Source organism: Aspergillus thermomutatus (genome assembly GCF_002237265.1).
Source record: "Aspergillus thermomutatus strain HMR AF 39 chromosome Unknown NODE_51, whole genome shotgun sequence".
Taxonomy (NCBI): domain Eukaryota; kingdom Fungi; phylum Ascomycota; class Eurotiomycetes; order Eurotiales; family Aspergillaceae; genus Aspergillus; species Aspergillus thermomutatus.
In genome coordinates this window covers 41,216-60,317 of record NW_020798100.1, presented here as the reverse complement: position 1 = coordinate 60,317, position 19,102 = coordinate 41,216, and the positions used below count along the sequence as shown (strand labels likewise).

General features: G+C 50.5%; 4 protein-coding genes across 4 annotated transcripts; 3 read left to right on the top strand and 1 right to left on the bottom strand.

The window, feature by feature from the left end:
- Positions 1 to 2,279: 2,279 nt before the first annotated feature.
- Positions 2,280 to 5,622, bottom strand: pmr1 (Ca(2+)/Mn(2+)-transporting P-type ATPase PMR1; the record flags this gene model as incomplete). Its single annotated transcript, XM_026759700.1, has 3 exons — positions 2,280 to 2,854; positions 2,915 to 5,429; positions 5,527 to 5,622. 3 exons carry the CDS (start codon positions 5,620 to 5,622, stop codon positions 2,280 to 2,282), a joined length of 3,186 nt encoding a protein of 1,061 aa, XP_026616038.1.
- Positions 5,623 to 6,741: 1,119 nt separating this feature from the next.
- Positions 6,742 to 8,627, top strand: CDV56_105877 (kleisin alpha; the record flags this gene model as incomplete). Its single annotated transcript, XM_026759496.1, has 2 exons — positions 6,742 to 7,005; positions 7,068 to 8,627. The coding sequence occupies 2 exons, from the start codon at positions 6,742 to 6,744 to the stop codon at positions 8,625 to 8,627; spliced, it is 1,824 nt and encodes a 607-aa protein (XP_026616037.1).
- Positions 8,628 to 9,976: 1,349 nt separating this feature from the next.
- Positions 9,977 to 12,252, top strand: CDV56_105606 (MFS transporter; the record flags this gene model as incomplete). Its single annotated transcript, XM_026759225.1, has 9 exons — positions 9,977 to 10,401; positions 10,459 to 10,568; positions 10,633 to 10,667; positions 10,717 to 10,961; positions 11,052 to 11,084; positions 11,145 to 11,231; positions 11,297 to 11,706; positions 11,788 to 11,899; positions 12,000 to 12,252. 9 exons carry the CDS (start codon positions 9,977 to 9,979, stop codon positions 12,250 to 12,252), a joined length of 1,710 nt encoding a protein of 569 aa, XP_026616036.1.
- Positions 12,253 to 15,055: 2,803 nt separating this feature from the next.
- Positions 15,056 to 18,985, top strand: CDV56_105081 (uncharacterized protein; the record flags this gene model as incomplete). The annotated part of the gene is made up of 5 exons (XM_026758700.1): positions 15,056 to 15,287; positions 15,408 to 17,239; positions 18,159 to 18,287; positions 18,362 to 18,571; positions 18,677 to 18,985. The coding sequence occupies 5 exons, from the start codon at positions 15,056 to 15,058 to the stop codon at positions 18,983 to 18,985; spliced, it is 2,712 nt and encodes a 903-aa protein (XP_026616035.1).
- Positions 18,986 to 19,102: the final 117 nt, after the last annotated feature.

Below are 19,102 nucleotides of genomic sequence, written 5' to 3'. Positions count from 1 at the left end.
AGCAATCATCAACGACCAGATGATAGATAGATAGGATGGACTCCTCCACCCCCAATCATCCTTTCATTGCTTTTTCCATGCTGGGGGGTAAGTATTCCTCTTGGCCTCGAGCATTGGCAGGTAGTTTTGTGGGTTCACGTTCAGGCTGACAGTGTGGATAGCGGAGCAGTGTCCGACTGTATGTTGTTGTACAACCTCAAAACCGCATTGACTGCTGGGTTCTTACACTTATTTATGCTAGATAGAACAACGACATGCTTTCCAGTGCAGTGAGACTGTAGTACTGCCAGCTATCTCTCAAGATCATAACACATCCGCCGACGCATTCCGCGATAGATAGATAGATAGGTGCCTTTGATAGTCGTACTCCAGCAAAGAGTTGATGATATGAAGAGATACCATCCCTGTCACCTCCACAGTACAGGCCCCCATACAAACTCCAACCAGGCAATGGCTCGTACCCATGGCACAGATACCTAACTTACCATCATGAGAGTTTCAAGTTTCGAGTTGATCCGGAACGAGAATGCGGGTTCCTTTATCAGTTGCTGTTTCTCTCAAGTCATCTTTCGCTCACCCTGATAAGCAGATCGATTGGCTGTGAGGTCCCGATAAGGTCCTGGACGCCACCTGCCGGGTATGTGGGGCCCACTATCTCCGGATCGGGTATGGCTGCAGCTGAATGAGCCCCATAGCACTGATAACGAGAAGCTTGACCAATGACAGCTCGGCCTAAACCGACCCCGGTCGGTTCCTGCTAGCCTTCCCTCATTTTCCCGGGTCTCGTTCGGGCATTTCAGGAACCCAAGCTTCATGCCCAGCATGCCCTTATCTGTAGTTCCTCCGGCTTGGCGCCGTTCGGTTCGGGATCTTAGGCCTAGATAACTACTAGCCAGGTCAGGCGAATGCCTTTTTACCAGCAGTCAATACTCGACTCTTCGGTCATTGGATCTCTAATCTGGTTAAATTGGGCATCGGCTTGGCAGCTCTCTGCGCCATAGTGTCGGACTGTCGGACTTGAAACATGGCTTGTCAAGAACACGAGCCCGATATATCTTGTGCTGACATTTATCTCCGGAGTTGGTGCCTGACGCTCCGGTTGATATCGCTCTAGTTCAGGTCCCGACGGTATTCCATACTGTGTACGGAGTATTATACTGTCCTATCCAGATATCTCCTGTCAGCCGCCAGGCTGTTCTTACACGCAGTAACTACCACCTGGAATCCTGTAGATTTCGACAATTCAATAGCCACTACTCATGAACTCGAAATAAGGATCTCTGCATATTTACAGTGGGGTCACTAGCCACTTAGCCACTCAACTATATGCGGTGCTCCGTACGGACACTATCTTGGGAATCTGTGATTGAACCTGGGCTAGGCCTAGATAGCATGGCTCTGGAGCCTCTGATTGAGTAACCCGCAGTATCTGTTACGAAATCACCAACTTCTGCCGGCAATGCGGTGATTCTATTGGCATTCGACAGTCGTCCAGGTCGATCTTTTGACATCAACGATAGATCGACTCAGGAACTCTTACTCGAGAATCTAGATATTCTCATGGTCGCGTGGGGATATCCGGGGTGGGCACGTGGGTTTACATCAGTAAATATGTCTGCCAACAGGTCGTCAAAATATATATACATCCATCCTCGGGAAATGGTTATTTGTTGAGTACGGAGTACATGCTCAGTAATCATCACATCCACACATACATAGTTAATTGAGTCTCCATCTAGTATGAATGACCTGCATTGATAATACATGGTACATATAGTAGACCACCACACTCGACAAAGCAGGGTATGCATGTACAATGCTCTGGTCGGCGAACTTAGCGGAGCTGGCTTGGTTCTGAATCATGTAACAATAGATGGTCGGCTTTTTCAACAATCTTGGCCTGCTGGCCCAATGGTAAGGCGCTTGACTACGGATCAAGAGATTGCAGGTTCGAATCCTGCGTAGGTCATTCTTTTTGCATCCTTCTTTTTTTGTCTTCCCTTTTCACTTTTCCTCTCCTCTGGCAAACAATTGACGACTTGGATAGATCGGATAGACCTGGCCATGCTCCTCAGACGTCTTGACTCGCTCAGACATCTAGACAGTCGTAGCTGCATTGGAACAAGTGATAGATATCATAAAGGTATAAGATTATGTATAATTTCATGCATGTCCAAGAAATGCAGTGCATCCTCATCATTACTACCAGGAAAAGCAAGACAACGCCGCCACTAGAACCTCCTCTCTATCGAATGCACAGTCCATCAGTCATTCCTATATCAAACATTGGCACTGTACCCCACCCCAACAGCTCTTCGCCGCTTGACAGCGTTGACGTATTTTCGACCCTCGTCCACCCAAAACACAGTGCTTGAAATGCACAGAAGCCTGAACAGATGAGCGGCATTGAGAGGCTCAGTCTGAAAAATGCGCTGGAAGAACGGAACATAAATCACGCAAGCCTGTCCGAACAAGGAGCCCAGAACTGCATAGTTGAACATCTTGTTCCCGAAGAGTGATAGTTCGCCGCGAAGCACGGATTTGCTCTCGCTGCGACAAGTCAAAGCGTTGAACATATCGAAAAGAACAAAGCAGGTGAACGTCATGGTCGTGTCATGCGCAGTCACCACGCGAGAGCGCTTCCCGGGGTTGGACACATCGTCGGCGTCGCCCATCTCGTAGACATAGATCGCCAATGTACCCAGCATGATCATGAAGGCCGACGTAAGTACTCGTTGAATCAACGGTCTCGTGAGAACCCGGGCTGTTCTCGGTCGCGGTGGGCGATTCATGATGGACGGGTCGACGGGCTCAACGCCCAAGGACTGTGCTGGTGGGCCATCCATAAGGATATCTGAGAACAAAGTCAGTAAACAAGGTCAAACCGAAATCCATACAATCATGGGCAACTCACTGATCCACAGGATTTGCATGGCGTTCAGCGGGTTTTTGAAACCTAACGTGGTACTCAACAAGACAAGACTGAGAGCAGCAACACTGGTGCTGAGCTGGAAGGTGATAAAGTTCTGAATGTTGTAGAAAATGCCCTTGCCCTGCTCGATCGCACGCAAAATGGTGGAAAAGTCATCGTCCGTCAGGATCATATCCGCGGCCTCCTTGGCGACGTCGGTACCCAACTTGCCCATCGCAATGCCGATGTCTGCCTTCTTCAAAGCCGGCGCATCGTTCACCCCGTCGCCAGTCATGGCCACGACGTCGCCCCGGGACTGCAGAGCGCGTACAATCTTCATTTTATGTTCTGGGCTTGTGCGTGCGAAGATTGAGGTCGTCGAGATGGCTTGTGCCAGGTCCGCAGTGCTCATACGGTCTAGGTCCTGACCGCTGAGAACAGGCCTGGACCCCGGAGAATCTCTTACTGGCATCCCGAGTTTCTTAGCAATCGCCACCGCTGTCGTCTCTGCATCGCCTGTGATCATGATGACTCGTACCCCTCCCGCCATGAGACGCCTGATGGACTTGTGGACATCCTTTCGGGGAGGATCGTTCATCCCAACCAGTCCAGCAAAAACCAGTCCGGTGTATCGATCATCCTCATCACCCTGACTTGTGCTTGACAGGGGAGTACCGGACCTGCTGCCAAGTACCCTCCCTCCTCTGGGCGTGTCTCTGACTGACCCACTAGCGAATGCCAGCACTCTAAGCCCCTCAGACGCCATGTGTTCTGCTGCCTGCCTCACGATATTGCGTCGTGGCTCATCAAGGATGACCTCGCGACCATCCTTGGTCAGGTAAGTATCACACCGTGTCAGGACCTGTTCCAGAGCACCCTTGATATAGGCAACGTTGTTGGCACCGGCAAAGGATGGCGCATCGTTCTGCCCACTGCCAATGATGACACCCATCCATTTACGCTCGGAACTGAAGGGTGTTTCGGCCACGCGCCTGCTGATGCGGTCACGAAGGTCATCTTCGCCAAAAGTGTCTAGCAAGTCCAAGATGGCGACATCGGTCGGTTGGCCAACCCATCGGCTCTTCACGGCCCCAGACGCGCGGTCCACAGTAGAACTGAGCACAGCTGCTGAAGATGCGCTAGCGGGAGAATTTGCATTGACCCGCCAAAGTCGGGCATTATTGGCAATGTTGCCAATTCGAAGAACGGTTCGGGCGGCAGGGCCCGGAGTCAAAGAGGAGATATCATTGTGAACCTCGAATGGTTCCGGGCAGTCGAAATGCCACATCTTGGTGACAGCCATGTGGTTAAGCGTGAGAGTGCCTGTTTTGTCACTGCACACCACGTTCACTGACCCCAGGGTCTCGACGCTCGGAAGCCTCCGCATGATCGCTCCCCGCTTGGCCATCCGCAGCACACCCAGAGCGAGAGTGACGGTCACAATGATCGGAAGTCCTTCCGGAATAGCAGCCACCGCGAGAGAAACACCGATGGTGAACATCTCGAGGAGCTTTCGACCCTGCACTAACCCGATCACAACAATTAACGCAATTACACCAAAGGAGATATAGCTCAATTCCTGGCCCAGACGATCCATTGAAAGCTGTAGTGGCGTCCGCGGACTCTCAATCTCCTGGAGTGACACCGAAATGCTGCCAAACTCTGTCTTGGCACCAGTCCCAATGACAATTCCCTGGCCGTACCCTGAGCGCACGAGGGTTCCCATGAATGCAATATTATGTTGTTCATTCAACCGTATATCAGCGCCAACGGCGCCGCTGGCGGGTGCGTCATAGAACGGTGACCGAGGAGGGCTAACGATTTTGGGAGAGTGGGAGACTGCGGCCTTGGTGCTGCGAAGTGCCTCGGGGTATTTAGCCACAGGCTCGTTCTCACCAGTCAAGTTCGACTCGTCAATGGTCAAATCAGTAGCTACAGTTATTCTTATGTCCGCCGGGATGCGGTCGCCGGTGGTAAATAGAACCAAATCACCGGGGACAAGTTCGCTGGCCGGGACGGTACTCGAAGCTTTAATAGCCGCCGATGCCGAGCTGGGGCTCTTGCTCGCAAGGTCCTCCAATTCGATATCCGACCCCAAAACCGCGGTCGTGGACTTGTTCACAAGAGGAACGTTCGAAGGGGGGATGTCGCGGATGAGGTGTGCATGATGGGGCACGAGACGGTTCAATGCCTCCAAGGATTTTTCAGACCTATACTCTTGAACGAATCCGACGGTCACCACAATTGTCACAGCGAGGGTAATGCTGACGGCGTCGTCGTAATTGCCCATGAAGAATGAGATGGCCGCGGACGCCAACAGGAGAAGGATTAGTGTCTCCTTGAACTGCTTGAGAAACCGAAGCCACAAGGGCTCGGGTTCTTCATGGGGCAATTCATTTGGTCCATCTCGCAATAATCGTATCTCTGCCTCTGCCGGTGTAAGTCCATGGAGGAGAGAAGTCTGTAGGCGTTCCGCGGTTTCTTCAGGACCTAACAAGGAGTATGTTGATGTGGACGTCTATCGGACCACTCGAGTCAGAATTCAATCCGTCGAACGAGGCCCATTCAATTGCGAATGGGTTATTAGAAGCTTTTTCCAACGCAGTAGCACTTACTGATGGTGACCGCACACCTGTTACAGGGGCTGTTGATGATGGTCTTGAAGCCTGGGCATTATGCAAAGGTAGCGCAGGCGTTGCGGACCTTGACATCTCTCATGCTCTGTCAGAACAAGGAAACACATTCAAACCGGGTTCGCAATCCTTATCATCCCGTTATCAAAGGATAAAATTGGCAGAAATTGGATTGTGTCAAATTTCTTCTGATGCTCCGATAGGGCTGGAGAGTATGCAAAAAGCCACGTTCTCAGACGCGCGGCGGACTGCGGTATCAAGATGGAGGGAAGGGAAACTAAGTTGAAACAAGACAAGGGCCGTGCAGAGGGGAGGGTCTGGAGTCTGGACACAGAGTCATTGGTTAGTACGTAGCTGAGGATTTAGACAGGTCACGGTGGAGTCAATCATGGACGTACATTGAAAATATCAAGGTGAAAACAACTGAAACAGGTATCTTTTTTATCTATATCAACCCCGGATTATCCAGGAATGCTCGCTCCGTAAGTGCAGAGCTGCTAATGCCTTGTACAGATAGTTGACAAGCACGTGATGAGCTTTGATGTGGTCTAGGACAGCGGATCAATATTTATTCCGGTTATGCCGCATCCGGAATAGCTCATTATTATGCACTCTGATCTTCATGCCATTACGTAAGGTATTTCATACACGTGACTCGAACCTCGCACCGCTTAGCCAATCAACGCCTGTGCTTTCTCGTTGTGCTGTCATAGTCCCGTGCTCCGTTGCTGGGACGAGTTCTTTGGGAGGACTGGAGGAGGCTGGGCAAACCTCAGGCTCCCATTAAGGTACCTTACCCTTACCTTCCACCCGCCGCCCGCCAGACGCGCCTTTCGCACTTCTCTCTTGTTTCCATCACACCACACCACACCAACCACCCTTCCTCCTACGTTTTTGCTTGTGTTTCCCCCTCTGTACCCACCTGGTTGGGATTGGTTTTCGATCGCAGTGTACGCGATTAATGCTTTAATACTCGACTGGATCTGTTACTGTTCCGGGTTCAGATCTTTCCCTGCCTCTCTGGACGCCTTAGGGACAAGAAATCACTCGCCGATCCTCTGGTGTTGTTCGGATACCGCGCGTCATCAACCTCGTTGCCAGGGACCTCCCAAACAAATCACCCCGCACTAGGCGGGCATCTTTTTGGATATTTGATTGCATTTTCCATTTGGTCTTCCATCCATACATCGTTTGACCATGTTCTACTCCGAGACTCTGCTCTCCAAGACCGGGCCGCTGGCCCGCGTCTGGTTGTCGGCCAACCTCGAGCGCAAGCTTTCCAAATCTCATATTTTACAGTCGGATATTGAGAGCAGTGTGAATGCCATTGTTGATCAAGGGCAGGCTCCGATGGCCCTGCGACTTAGTGGTCAGTTGTTGTTGGGAGTGGTTCGGATCTACAGCAGAAAGGCCCGATATCTTTTGGACGACTGCAACGAGGCTTTGATGAAGATTAAGATGGTAAGCTTGAATACCCTTTCTCTTCAATGTTTGTCAAGCTTTACTGATATGCGCGGCTGTAGGCGTTCCGTTTGACCAACAACAATGATTTGACGTCTACCGTTGTCGCTCCTGGCGGCATCACTTTGCCTGATGTGCTTACCGAATCTGATTTGTTTATGAACTTGGACTCCTCTTTGCTTCTATCTCAGACTCTCAATCTGGAGCCAGAAGGCAAACGGCAGGGACACTCAATGGACTTTGGAAGTCAGCTGCTACCTGATAGTAGCTTTCGACGATCTGTTTCTCAAGAACCACCACGCTTGGAGGACCACACATTGGTGGACTTAAATTTTGGCGATGACGATGATACCCACATCGGCCGTGATTTCAGCATGGAAGTTGGCCGAGATGCTCCCGCTCCCCGTCCCTTCGAAGACGACCTCCTCAGTGATGCTGGCAAGTTCAACGATGTTGACTTGCAGCTGGACCTCGGTGAGGATGACGCTCCTCTGGATAAGATGGATCTTGGCGAAGATGGCCCCCAGGACAACTTCAATTTCGATGATACTATGGATATTGGTGGCGACGAGGAGCTCACGCGTGAAGCCGAAGAACGCCGACAGCAACGCGACTCTGAATCCGCAATGACGGAACTTTCTGAGGAAGAACTCAACAGACTTGAGGCGGAAGATCTAAAGTTGTCGAAGGGAGGACGAGGAATTCTAGACGAGGAGGAGTACGCCGACGGCGAGCACGAAGATGGCGAACAGGGAGACGACGTTACCGTTCAACAAGCACAGCGCGCCAAGCGACGAAAGGTGATGCCGGTCATGGATCTGGATGAGGCCATCGACTTCAAGCCCAGTCATATTAAAGAGCAACAGGCAGATCGATCTGGAATCTTAAAACCGGCAGCGTTCTTGCCTCGGGATCCTGTCCTTCTTACACTGATGAACATGCAAAAGAATGGCGACTTCGTTTCCAATGTCCTTGGCGCAGGCCGCGGACGGGGTTGGGCCCCCGAACTCCGTGATCTACTTTCATTTGATGCCATCAAGAAGGCGGGTGAATTGAAGAGGAAGCGCGACAGTGGCATCGCCGATATGGATGTAGCCGCAGCCACTGCTCCTGCTCTGGACTTGGGCGAAGAGGAGGCCATCGTGCCGGTGGACGAAGGAGTTGGTCTCGACTCGACCCTTCACCAGCGGTCGGAGATTGAGTTTCCCGGAGACGAGGAGGAGCAGGGACTGCACATGAGCGACGATGAGGGTGTGCATCACCCCCTGGAAGAGATGGATGATACGATCGTGCATCCTGTGGATAGCGGTCCGGTCTCCGTTGGTACCAAACACGCCGTCCACATTCTCCGCGACGCCCTGGGCGAGTCCGCCGCCGATCAAAAGAAGAGCGTCAAGTTCCAGGATTTGTTACCCGAGAAGAGAACGAGCAAGGCCGATGCCACCAAGATGTTCTTCGAAGTGTTGGTCCTGGCCACCAAGGACGCAGTCAAGGTTGAGCAGGGTACCGACACCGTTGGCGGTCCTATCAAGATCCGTGGGAAGCGTGCCCTCTGGGGCTCGTGGGCGGAAGAGAATACGAGCGGGGAGTCTGCTAGCCAGCCCACTGAGGTGACCGCCTAAGCGCGTCTTACATGACCTTTTCCTCTTTTGCGATCTGCGATGGCCGTTGTCTCATGTACAGTTGAATTGTTTGTTCTTTATTCTCTTTTCTGTCTGTTCGTATTGAGGCTGGTTTGCCTTCTCAGCAGAATTGCTTCTGTGTATTGCTTCAAATGAGTTAATGGTGTTTCGGGGATTTGATTTTGGGAGCTGAAAAGGCGGCTACTGATCGGTTCTTTTGCGGTTCATCCAGAGCTGCAATTGCTATTCTGTTGGGATTATTTGGGCTAGTGTTTGTATGGAATCACGGGTAGATAGCTTTAGGATTTAGAGATTGTGTGTAATGACACTATTCTATGCAGGAATTCAATGGGTACGAAGTACGCAGGTATTTTATCGAACACTACGGAGTGCCTTAATACATAGGTAGCTGGCAGAGAAGGATTCCAAATAATATGTCATGTTTATCAAGAGATGAGACATTGCTCATGCAATCCTGCCGAGTTTCTTTGATGATGCTTGCTAAGCAACTAGTCTTGGTTGCGTGGCTTGAGGGCTTCCAGAACAAAAGAATTGCAACATCAAATACGAGCACTTGAGACCATGATAACAAGGATGTAGTATGTGGAACTCGGCGATTTTTCCCACGAGGCAGATAATATGACCTGTATGCAACTGGAGTGAGCCAAAAGCATGTCATAATCATCATCATAGTCTATCAATAATATTCTCTCGGTTGGATGACTGGTTTATCGCATTTCTCGAACCTTCAATTCCTTGGGACTGGTTTCCTGGGCCAAGACAACAATAATAATGCTGGCAGACTAGGTAAGTTTGCTGCGAGCCGCTGTGGTCCATAAGGCCGAGTAGGTTACGGTAGTAGTAGTGTAGGCTGTTGGTACCTTAGCTTCCTGTGACGATGATGCTGAGAAATCATCCGTGGTCGAATGACGCTAGATAACTAGATGTGACGGACATCAAAGCCCGAGAGACTGGATTCAGACCTAAGGAGGCACTAAAATGCTAGGAATTGCTTGACTCACTGGCCCTTATATACTAATCTGTAGCTGCTCATCTTTTCTCGTTCCAACACCTGCTCTAGAGTCCACCTTGACAAAGAAAACCGGTCGTCTGGTGGTGTCCTTCATCTGCGCCAGATCTCGGATTATCCGAACGCCTCTTCTCGGGATCTACTTTCATCTTTAATTTTCGGCAAAACGCTCTCACTTTTCGCGTACTTGCTCTTGATAGAAATCTGTTCCTTCGTTATTTGTCCTGTTGTTGAGCATTAAGATCGTACCTGGTATCATTGCGTCATTGCATCATTGCATGGAGACATCCATCTTTCGATCCAGTCTATCTGAAAAAGGATGCCGACAACTCAGCAGACCGACTCTGTTCCCACAACAGAAAAACCCGAATCGCCTGTCGACGGGGATTCGTCGAGTGAGAATGGCGCGGAAGAAGCTCGAGAACAAGAGACACCAAGTGGCGAAGAGTTGGATAGAACTTTCGCACCCATCAATGCGTTTGTCACAACAAACAACGACCGATCACAGAAACTGCAGCGCACTACGTCGTCGACCATTGAGCGCAGCTGGTCTCTGAACGATGGATACAGCTGTCAAACTGCCGACGAAGAGGCAGGAGAGAAAGCCAACCAGCCGGGAGAAGCAGCGGAGGGTGATGCGTTTGTTGTCGGATGGGATGACAATGACCCGATGAACCCCCGGAATATGAACAAGCTCCGGCGATGGCTTATTGTCGTGATCTGCTCCATGGGTTCTCTCTGCGTGTGAGTCTCAAGTCTGCAACATAGGCCTATAGACAATACTGACAGTACGGCTTCAAGCACTTGCACCTCGTCCATGTATACCGTCACCTACGAGCAGCTGACGAAGGAGCTCGACTGTTCTCGAATCGTAGCAACTCTTGGTCTTTCCTTCTTCATCTGGGGCTTGGGTAAGTCTGCTCAAGAGTCTCACTTGCATGGTTTCAGCGGGAATTGACCAGAAATTGGTTGTAGGAATTGGACCGTTGTTTCTGGCGCCCTTGTCGGAGGTTTGTTGACTGTTGCATGGCTCTGAGTTCCGCTGCTGATATGCCATAGTTTTATGGTCGAAAGTGGATTTACATCGTCTCGTTTACCTTCTTTCTGATATGGTTGATCCCGTGTGCCGTGGCGCAGAACATCCAAACTATGATCGTGAGCCGTTTCTTCAACGGCCTTGCTGGCAGCGCTTTCCTCAGCGTTGCGGGTGGTACAGTGGGTGATTTGTTTGACCGCCACGAACTCAGTGGCCCCATGATGCTATACACGGCTTCCCCTTTCATCGGTCCAGAAGTAGGCCCGCTGTATGTTCTCCTCGAATTGTCTCAGCTCGGGCCTTGACGCTGTCGAAGCTCGCTCTTGTGTAACAGGGACTGACAGCAACTTATCTTCAGGGTTGGCGGGTTCATCAACCAGTTCACGACATGGTGAGCTCGTCTTTCAGTTTGTTGAAAAGCATTACGTTAACAAGCCTATCATATCTTTAGGCGCTGGACGTTTTATGTGCTTCTCATCTGGTCCGGCGTCCTTCTGGTCTCGATTATCTTGTTTGTTCCGGAGACCTACCACCCAGTGTGAGTGCTCTCAGGTTTCTGTATCGTATCTAAAGGCATTTGTTCATCTGACCTGACTTGGTTAGACTCCTCCGACGCAAGGCACAAAAGCTGCGCAAAGAAACGGGAGACGACAGGTGGAAGGCTCCAATCGAACGAATGAACCGCTCGGTAGCACGCACTGTCCTGCGGTCCACTTACCGGCCGTGGCTTCTATTGGCGCTGGAGCCGATGTGTTTGAATCTCTGTATATTCTCTGCCATCCTGCTGGGTATCCTCTATCTTTTCTTTGGTGCTTTCCAGCTCGTCTTTGGCAACGTATACGGCTTCGAGCTATGGCAGAGAGGTCTCTCGTTCCTTGGTCTCTTTGTCGGCATGGTCTTTGCCATCCTATCTGATCCTCTCTGGCGTCGAGTCTACGTTCGTCTGGAAAAGAATCACGAAAAAGCTGTTGGGAGACCAGATGACTTCCAGCCCGAATGGCGGCTACCGCCAGGTGCGTATATTCCTGGTGACTAGGTTATCCGCATATTGAGCAAGCACAAACCTTGCTAATATTTGTTTTCTTCTGATGCAGCAATCCTTGGAGGTCCGCTCGTCACAATAGGACTGTTCATATTTGCTTGGACCATCTTTCCTCATGTGCACTGGATTGTACCCCTAATTGGCAGTGCGTTCTTCGGAGCCGGGTAAGTTTGCAATAGGGCTGACCCTCATACTTGATTGCAATCCCAGCAGCGCCGATAAGCTGAGTATAACCCGACGCTAATTGTTTTGTTGCACGAATAGGACCATCCTCGTATACTCGGGCGTATTCACTTTTCTGGTGGATGCCTATCCAACTTACGCAGCGAGCGCTCTGGCAGCGAACAGTTTTGCTCGCTCGACCTTTGGCGGTATCTTTCCCTTGTTCGGTATCCAAAGTAAGCATTCTCTTCCTGGCTTTGGCTGCGAATTTCCTGTCTATGCACCTGCGGTCATCCGACGAAGTCGAGCCGAAGCAACAGGTCAGGAGAACGGTCTAAACCGGCCACGGTGGTAGAGTCCCACTCAGCTGACCTGTTGTTACGAACTGCAATGCCTGTGCTTCATCAAATCCCTGGTCACTGCTGATTCTTCAAATGCAGTGTACAATAACCTTGGTTATCATTGGGCGACATCGCTGCTGGCCTTTCTGACGCTTGTCATGTCACCATTTCCGTGAGTATTCTTCTATTTTCCTCCGCACTTTGAAGGCCAGAGACTTTCTGAGGTTCCTACTTGTGATTTTACTCTGTTTGATCCATGCTCCAGCCTCCTTGCATAAGCTTGCAGCTGTCAGCCGCAATAGCGGCAACTGGTTAGGCTCTGCGGTATTCTTGCCGCATTTGCCAGACCCTGAAGATGCTGCTGGGCTTTCACAGCCATGATGAATATAGCAAGGCTTGACCTATAGAATCTTTCGCTGACTATGGTCTACAAAACAGGTACATATTCTTCCGATATGGCAGCCGTATCAGAAAGAAGAGTCGATTTGCTACGCGATAGACCATCAACTTTGTTTTCGATGCGTATGGAGATATCATAGATTGTCATGGTGCCTCAGACATACTGCGACTGAGCAAATTGCTTGCTGCTTTCATGCTAAAAGTTTTGACCTGGCAAGGATTGTACATCTAAAAATAGACGCATGCATCCATGCAGACATACACGTACATAATATACCTAATGCATAGAATCAACAGGACGAACAGAATGGCTCATCTAAACAACCTACAGACAAGCTCTCAGGTATCTACCCAAGTATGACAAGCGATCGGCCATATACAGCAGAGGACCAGCAAGCTGCTCTATTCTCATAGTTGATCCCTAACTGACCTGGCCAGACGAACCCTTGTTCATTACCAAGCAATCGAATCCAGGCCAAGCCAGACCAAAGCTAGACATCGGCCCTTTCCCGCGCATTACCTTACCTCCGCGGCGCAGTAACTATCTATCTAGGTAGACAATCTTCCACAACAGCATTCTGGTGCCGAAGATATAGCTCCATTCAGAGCAATGACGGTGCCTGAATGATCCAGGATAAAAAATCCAGCAGGGATATACAGGAAAAGTCTCTTTACCGAAGCATTCCCCGAAGCTGAGCAGGCTGTTGATGGTCGGGTGATCACGGGGAACTTGGCGGCATTCCGGAATTACCCTTGCGTAATTTTGGGAAGCTCGAGGGCATTGCTGTACGTAAAATGACTCATAGAAATGGGATTGGGTTTTGTTTTGTTGTTGGGTTTGAGGGATTGATGATTGAGGTTTGTGTGCTCGATTGTTATGAAGAGAGACGAGGATTAGATATTTTACCTTAGGTACGGAGTAGTCTCCAGCGAGTACCGAGTATGAGTCTATGATCGAGATTCAGATAGAGCAGCACGTGGGATAAGATAGTGGAGGTGCCTGAGGCTTGAACCAGGTTGATACTCCGTATGATCACAAGCTTCATTGCTGTCTGTCTGGATGTTGATCTACGCATGTGAGATTAGCCTTCCAGGTCATATCAGGTTTCATATATGCGGCAATTGCCTCTGTCTGTTTTTCTGGACCCATGGTATGATGACATCTGCAGGACTCGAGAATATAATCCATCGGGTAGATGGAATAATGAATGACAATTGCTTTCAACGTGGTAAGGCTGAAACTGAAACAAAGCAGGACGTACCTGACTTTCTGCCTGAGAGACTATCCTCATTTCTCAGGCCTCAGGCCTCCTTAGGAAAGAATAATATACTAGCTTCGAGTCGACCTGTAAAGGTTCTGGCTGACTATCTATCTGCATGATTTCTTACCTGCTTCTGATACTGCAAATTATATCAAAATCCCTCATTTGATCCGAGCAGTTATACTTTCTTGTCTGCGAGTCTGGACACGCGACTCGTGTTGGCTAACCTGGTGGACGGACGGACTGAGTTCCCACGCATAGCCAAAAGCCACCAGGTTTTCTGTTACTATCACTATTGGTATTCGAGTTACAATTATTCCTTGAAATTGGACACTTCCCCGTCGTGCCTTTTTCTCTCTATAATAATAATTTCTCTCCCCTGTCCATTTTTCCGTGCTTTCAATCCCCCGCGTTTTCGATTTTTACTTTTTTTCTCTTTTCGCATCTGATCACTTCCCTCTCCACTCCTCCTCCTCTCTGCCCTGATTTTCTATATCCCCAAGGTCCTTTAATCGCGAGTGCTGCTCTCGCCTCAATCTTACATCTTCTCCATGGAATCTACCCGCAGCATCTGAAAGTGAACTCAACTCGAACCTCCCGAGTCATCTTTTCCCCGCAGCCCCGGCAAGTCTTTACTTACTGTACGCTCCACCCGTTCGAGTTCTTTACATACTTCAGCCGCACAGTCATCCCGTATTATTATTATTATCATTCTATCACGTCCGCGTGATTGTGTTCATATCATTGTCGGACTGTCCTGACCGCGGTTTCGCGTCGTGGCCTGCGCCTCGGTTCACTGTCCCAAGTATCCAAGGTCTTTCCTGTGCTCCGGTAGTCGGTTTGCCGCTCGCCCCATCCACATCCCTCGACTTCGAGACGACAGCGGTTCCCATGTGGTACATCGTTTATCCGGATTAAAAAGGCCGAGCGTAAAAGTTTCAGCCGTCAATCTGGATACCCTAAAGCAGTGTTTCGGTCGCAGTCCGCCTATTATCGAAGAATTACATTAGCCTGGTAACGGAGAAAGAAGCACCAGAGGTGACAGGCGGTAGCCGACGGCTATTGACGTGACGTCCTTCCCTCGCCGCAGTGTGACGCCCACACGACAAGAACCCCAACCGATAACCCCGTTTGTCTCGAGGTTATTAATGTCGACATGAAGATGGATGATAAGGAGCGCGCTGCAGCTCCGGCTGGCGATCATGGTCATGGTGGAGACGATCAGGATACCGCCGACGTGGGCAATCGCACGGAGCAAACGAAGCATAAGACCAACGGCGCTACTGAGAATGCCCCGAAATCGGCCAATGCAAAGGATCCGTCAAGACCACGAAGGAAGAAGGCAAGGAGGGCTTGCTTCGCTTGTCAACGGGCGCATTTGACTTGCGGTACGCTTGTGTAACCTTTCTGCTTTTCTGAGTTTGATATTCCTGCTCGCTTCTTCGCGCGCGCATTTAACCCTGCCTCCTGCATGGAACGACCCAACTGATAGAGAAATTGCCTCTTAGGTGACGAGAGACCGTGTCAGCGCTGTATCAAACGGGGTCTTCAGGATGCGTGCCATGACGGTGTACGGAAGAAGGCTAAATACCTGCACGATGCGCCGGATGGAGCGTTGATGCCTGGAGTTGGTGGAAATTTCTACAACAACAACAACAACAACAACAACAACAACGCGATGCGAAACAATTTGCCCTTTTCTCGAAATGGCGCCAATACGGTCAATACAAACTCTCAGCAGAATTCGGGGTCCAATTACTATCCCACGCCTCAATCGAACTCGTACAGTGTCTATCAAGATACCCCCTTGGCACAGAGTTCTTTCCCTTCGCAATCTCCCGTTTCCCCGACCTTCAACATGAAGTCTACTCCGACAGCTCGAAGTAATAGCTTGTCGTCCTCGGTGAACCCACAGCCACCCAACACGACCGTATCAGGCGCCACCAACCAGAGTCAGAATCCCCTCGCCGGACCATTCTTTGACCCAAGTGACCCTGCGCTCTTCAACTTTGACCTTTCTAGCATGAACTTTGAGAATCGCTACGGTGCTTTGGAATTTGGGATGCTCGGCCATATGGCGACCGGTGCTGGTGACTCTCCCAGTGATTCCGCCACCCAGCGAGGATCGATGGGCCGCAGTGGCTCCGCGCAATACTCTACGACACCCATCACCGGTGGCCCCGGCTTCGGGGAGAGTCCTGGGAACCAGCAACCTTTCATGTTTGGCAACGACCCGCTCCTGAATGAATGGCCGAATAGCCAGGCTCCGAATCAAGGGCATCTGGGTGTTGGCGGCGTTTATCCCCAGGGCGGCATGATGCACATGTCCAAGTCTGATGCGCCACATGCTTTTGCCATCGAGAGCGGACCGGCCAGTTTCTCCAGCCCCAGTGCGACAACGAGCCCTCATATTAACAGCGGGTATGATGATAATGCGTTGAGCAATGCGGTCGCGAATAAGTCAAACGGCTTAACTGCCAGCGGACAACGGCCGGCGATCACGACGCCAAGCCTGAAGCATCAGAGCTTGCAATTGGGAATCAAACGACGTCAACGGAACCCGTCGACTGTGTATGAGAACGTGAAAGAGCCGTATGCCTATACGAACCGCTTCCATAATTTGACGGCCTTTATCCAACGGCGCTTTTCCCCGCAAAAGACCTTGCAGATTGCGAAAGCATTAGCGTCGATCCGCCCATCGTTTATTGCCACGACCAAGACGCTCAACCGGGATGATTTGATCTTCATGGAGAAGTGCTTCCAGCGGACACTCTGGGAGTACGAGGACTTTATCAACGCGTGTGGGACGCCGACCATCGTCTGCAGACGTACCGGCGAGATTGCAGCGGTCGGCAAGGAGTTTAGCATTCTCACCGGATGGAAGAAGGATGTGTTGCTGGGCAAGGAGCCGAATCTCAATGTCAACACCGGAGGCTCATCGATTCCCCAGTCTGGCACCACATCCCGCGGCAGCTTTACGCCTCGAAGTTCTACGCTGGAAAATGCCACTCCCGGACGTCCGCAGCCTGTATTCCTTGCTGAATTGTTAGATGACGACAGCGTGGTGGAATTTTACGAGGACTTTGCTCGACTTGCCTTTGGCGACTCCCGCGGCAGCGTCATGACGACATGCAAGTTGCTCAAGTACAAGACTAAGGAGGATATGGAGCTCGCACAGTCTGATGACAACCAGAGGTGGAATAATCACCTGCGCAAAGGCGGGATCGCCGGCGAGGCCGGGATGAATCAGTTGGGTTTCAAGGATGGCAAGGTCGAATGCGCCTACTGCTGGACAGTGAAAAGAGACGTATTTGACATTCCAATGCTTATTGTGATGAATGTAAGTTTCTCGAGGACCCTGACAACTCGATGTATACTGATTTCGATTACAGTTCTTACCGTGCATATGATTCGATCACCTTGTCGGTGGTTCGTACACGGATGTCCCTTTAATGCTTTGAATGTGTTATTGATCATCTTGTTTATTTGTTTTATCTCATACCCTCGGATGGATCAAAAGTTCAACCGCGTTCGACTGTGATTAATGTTGTTCATTGTTCCGCCCTCGAACAGGGCTGTTGCATTGGTACATAACTTTCTTCTTTGAAGTGTACGATTGTCGATTCTTTTCGAAGCTGTCTTATGAGGGTTCTACTGTCTCCAATGTGTCTTACTGGGCCAGTCTGAACATATTTGTTTCTGCCTGTCCGGCACCGCATCCTGAGACTTTTCTCTCCTGCCGGATGCATGTGAATGACTTGAACATCGCATTCAAGTATATATTTATCCTTGTTTTTTTTCTATCCTACCTGTCCGTCTGGCGAGGAAGATGGTGTGTCAACAGTGATTATCTCTGGCATATGGAGAGGATGAACAAATCTACGACGTTAGTAATAGGCTATTTGAAGCCTCTCCAAGTCCATTTCGTCATCTCAAATCCGTAAAGAAGAGGATCCATGATCTTGGAGAAATTCTACAGCATCTGAATCCTTCCAGTTGTCAGGATGATTACCTACTCCCATGAGGACTCCCGTACATTACAAGGACTGTAAAATACTAATCGAACCAATGATATTTGACCACCATCGTCATGATCTTACCCCGCGTCGGGTCTTCACAGCAATACGAGCATCTTCCGCAATGTTTTCGACCAGTTTCCATCAAGTCATACAAAGTAATCCCTGCCCGACTCCCTCTTTTCCAGCAAGGGAGACCCAAGAGAAGATAGCGAAATCGAGACAGCCGAACAACAGCATCAGGACAACCTCGCAATGCGACCGGATGGACCTCGGGATCCCGTCGCGGGGCCAGACAGCGGTCCCGAACCCCCATATCCAGTGCGTCTGTCCGGACCCGTGATCAAGGGGTTTGGACGGGGAAGTAAAGAGGTAGGGCCCTTTCCACTGGATATACACACCTCTTCCATTATACCGTCGAAGAGGCCGAAGCTAACGGTCAATAGCTGGGCATCCCGACGGCCAACATCCCCGCCGAGGGACTGTCGGAGTATCCCGATCTCCAGGTCGGGGTGTACTATGGCGTTGTTGCGCTTGATCCAGCCAAGTTCCAGTACCAGGAGGGCCAGGGCTCGTCGACAGCCGCAGCGGCTATTCTGCCTGCTGTGCTGAGTATCGGGTATAACCCGTTCTACAAGAATAAGACGAAGTCGATTGTACGTCCCTTTCCCCTGCTGCCATTTTGTGCTGTGTGTCTTTGAGGAGATTGTATAGTCTGTTATGGGACGGGGAGGGGGCAATGCCAATGCTAATAGCTATAGGAAATCCACATCATGCCACCGCTCTCATCGCCGTCGCCCACGGCAGAAGGGGCGGGAGCAGCGGGACAGGTGAAATTCCACAAATTGCCTGACTTCTACGGGACGCAGCTGAAGCTGCTTATTCTGGGGTATATTCGCCCGGAGTACGATTACGTGTCGCTTGAGGCGTTGGTCGAGGATATCCGGGTCGACTGCGAGGTTGCGCGGAAGAGTCTGCAGCGCAAGGCTTACGAATGTTATCTTGATGGGGACGAGAAGGAGTGTTCGGATGCGGTGAGGGAGCAGCGGAGGTGGTTGGTGACATTCTGAGCTTTTTCTATCATTCCCGATAGGAGATTAGGTTATAGACGTGATGATTGTATATACCTATAAACTGTTGTTTGGCTGTAGACTCACGTCCACGTGCGCAATTCACTAACCAGGCGA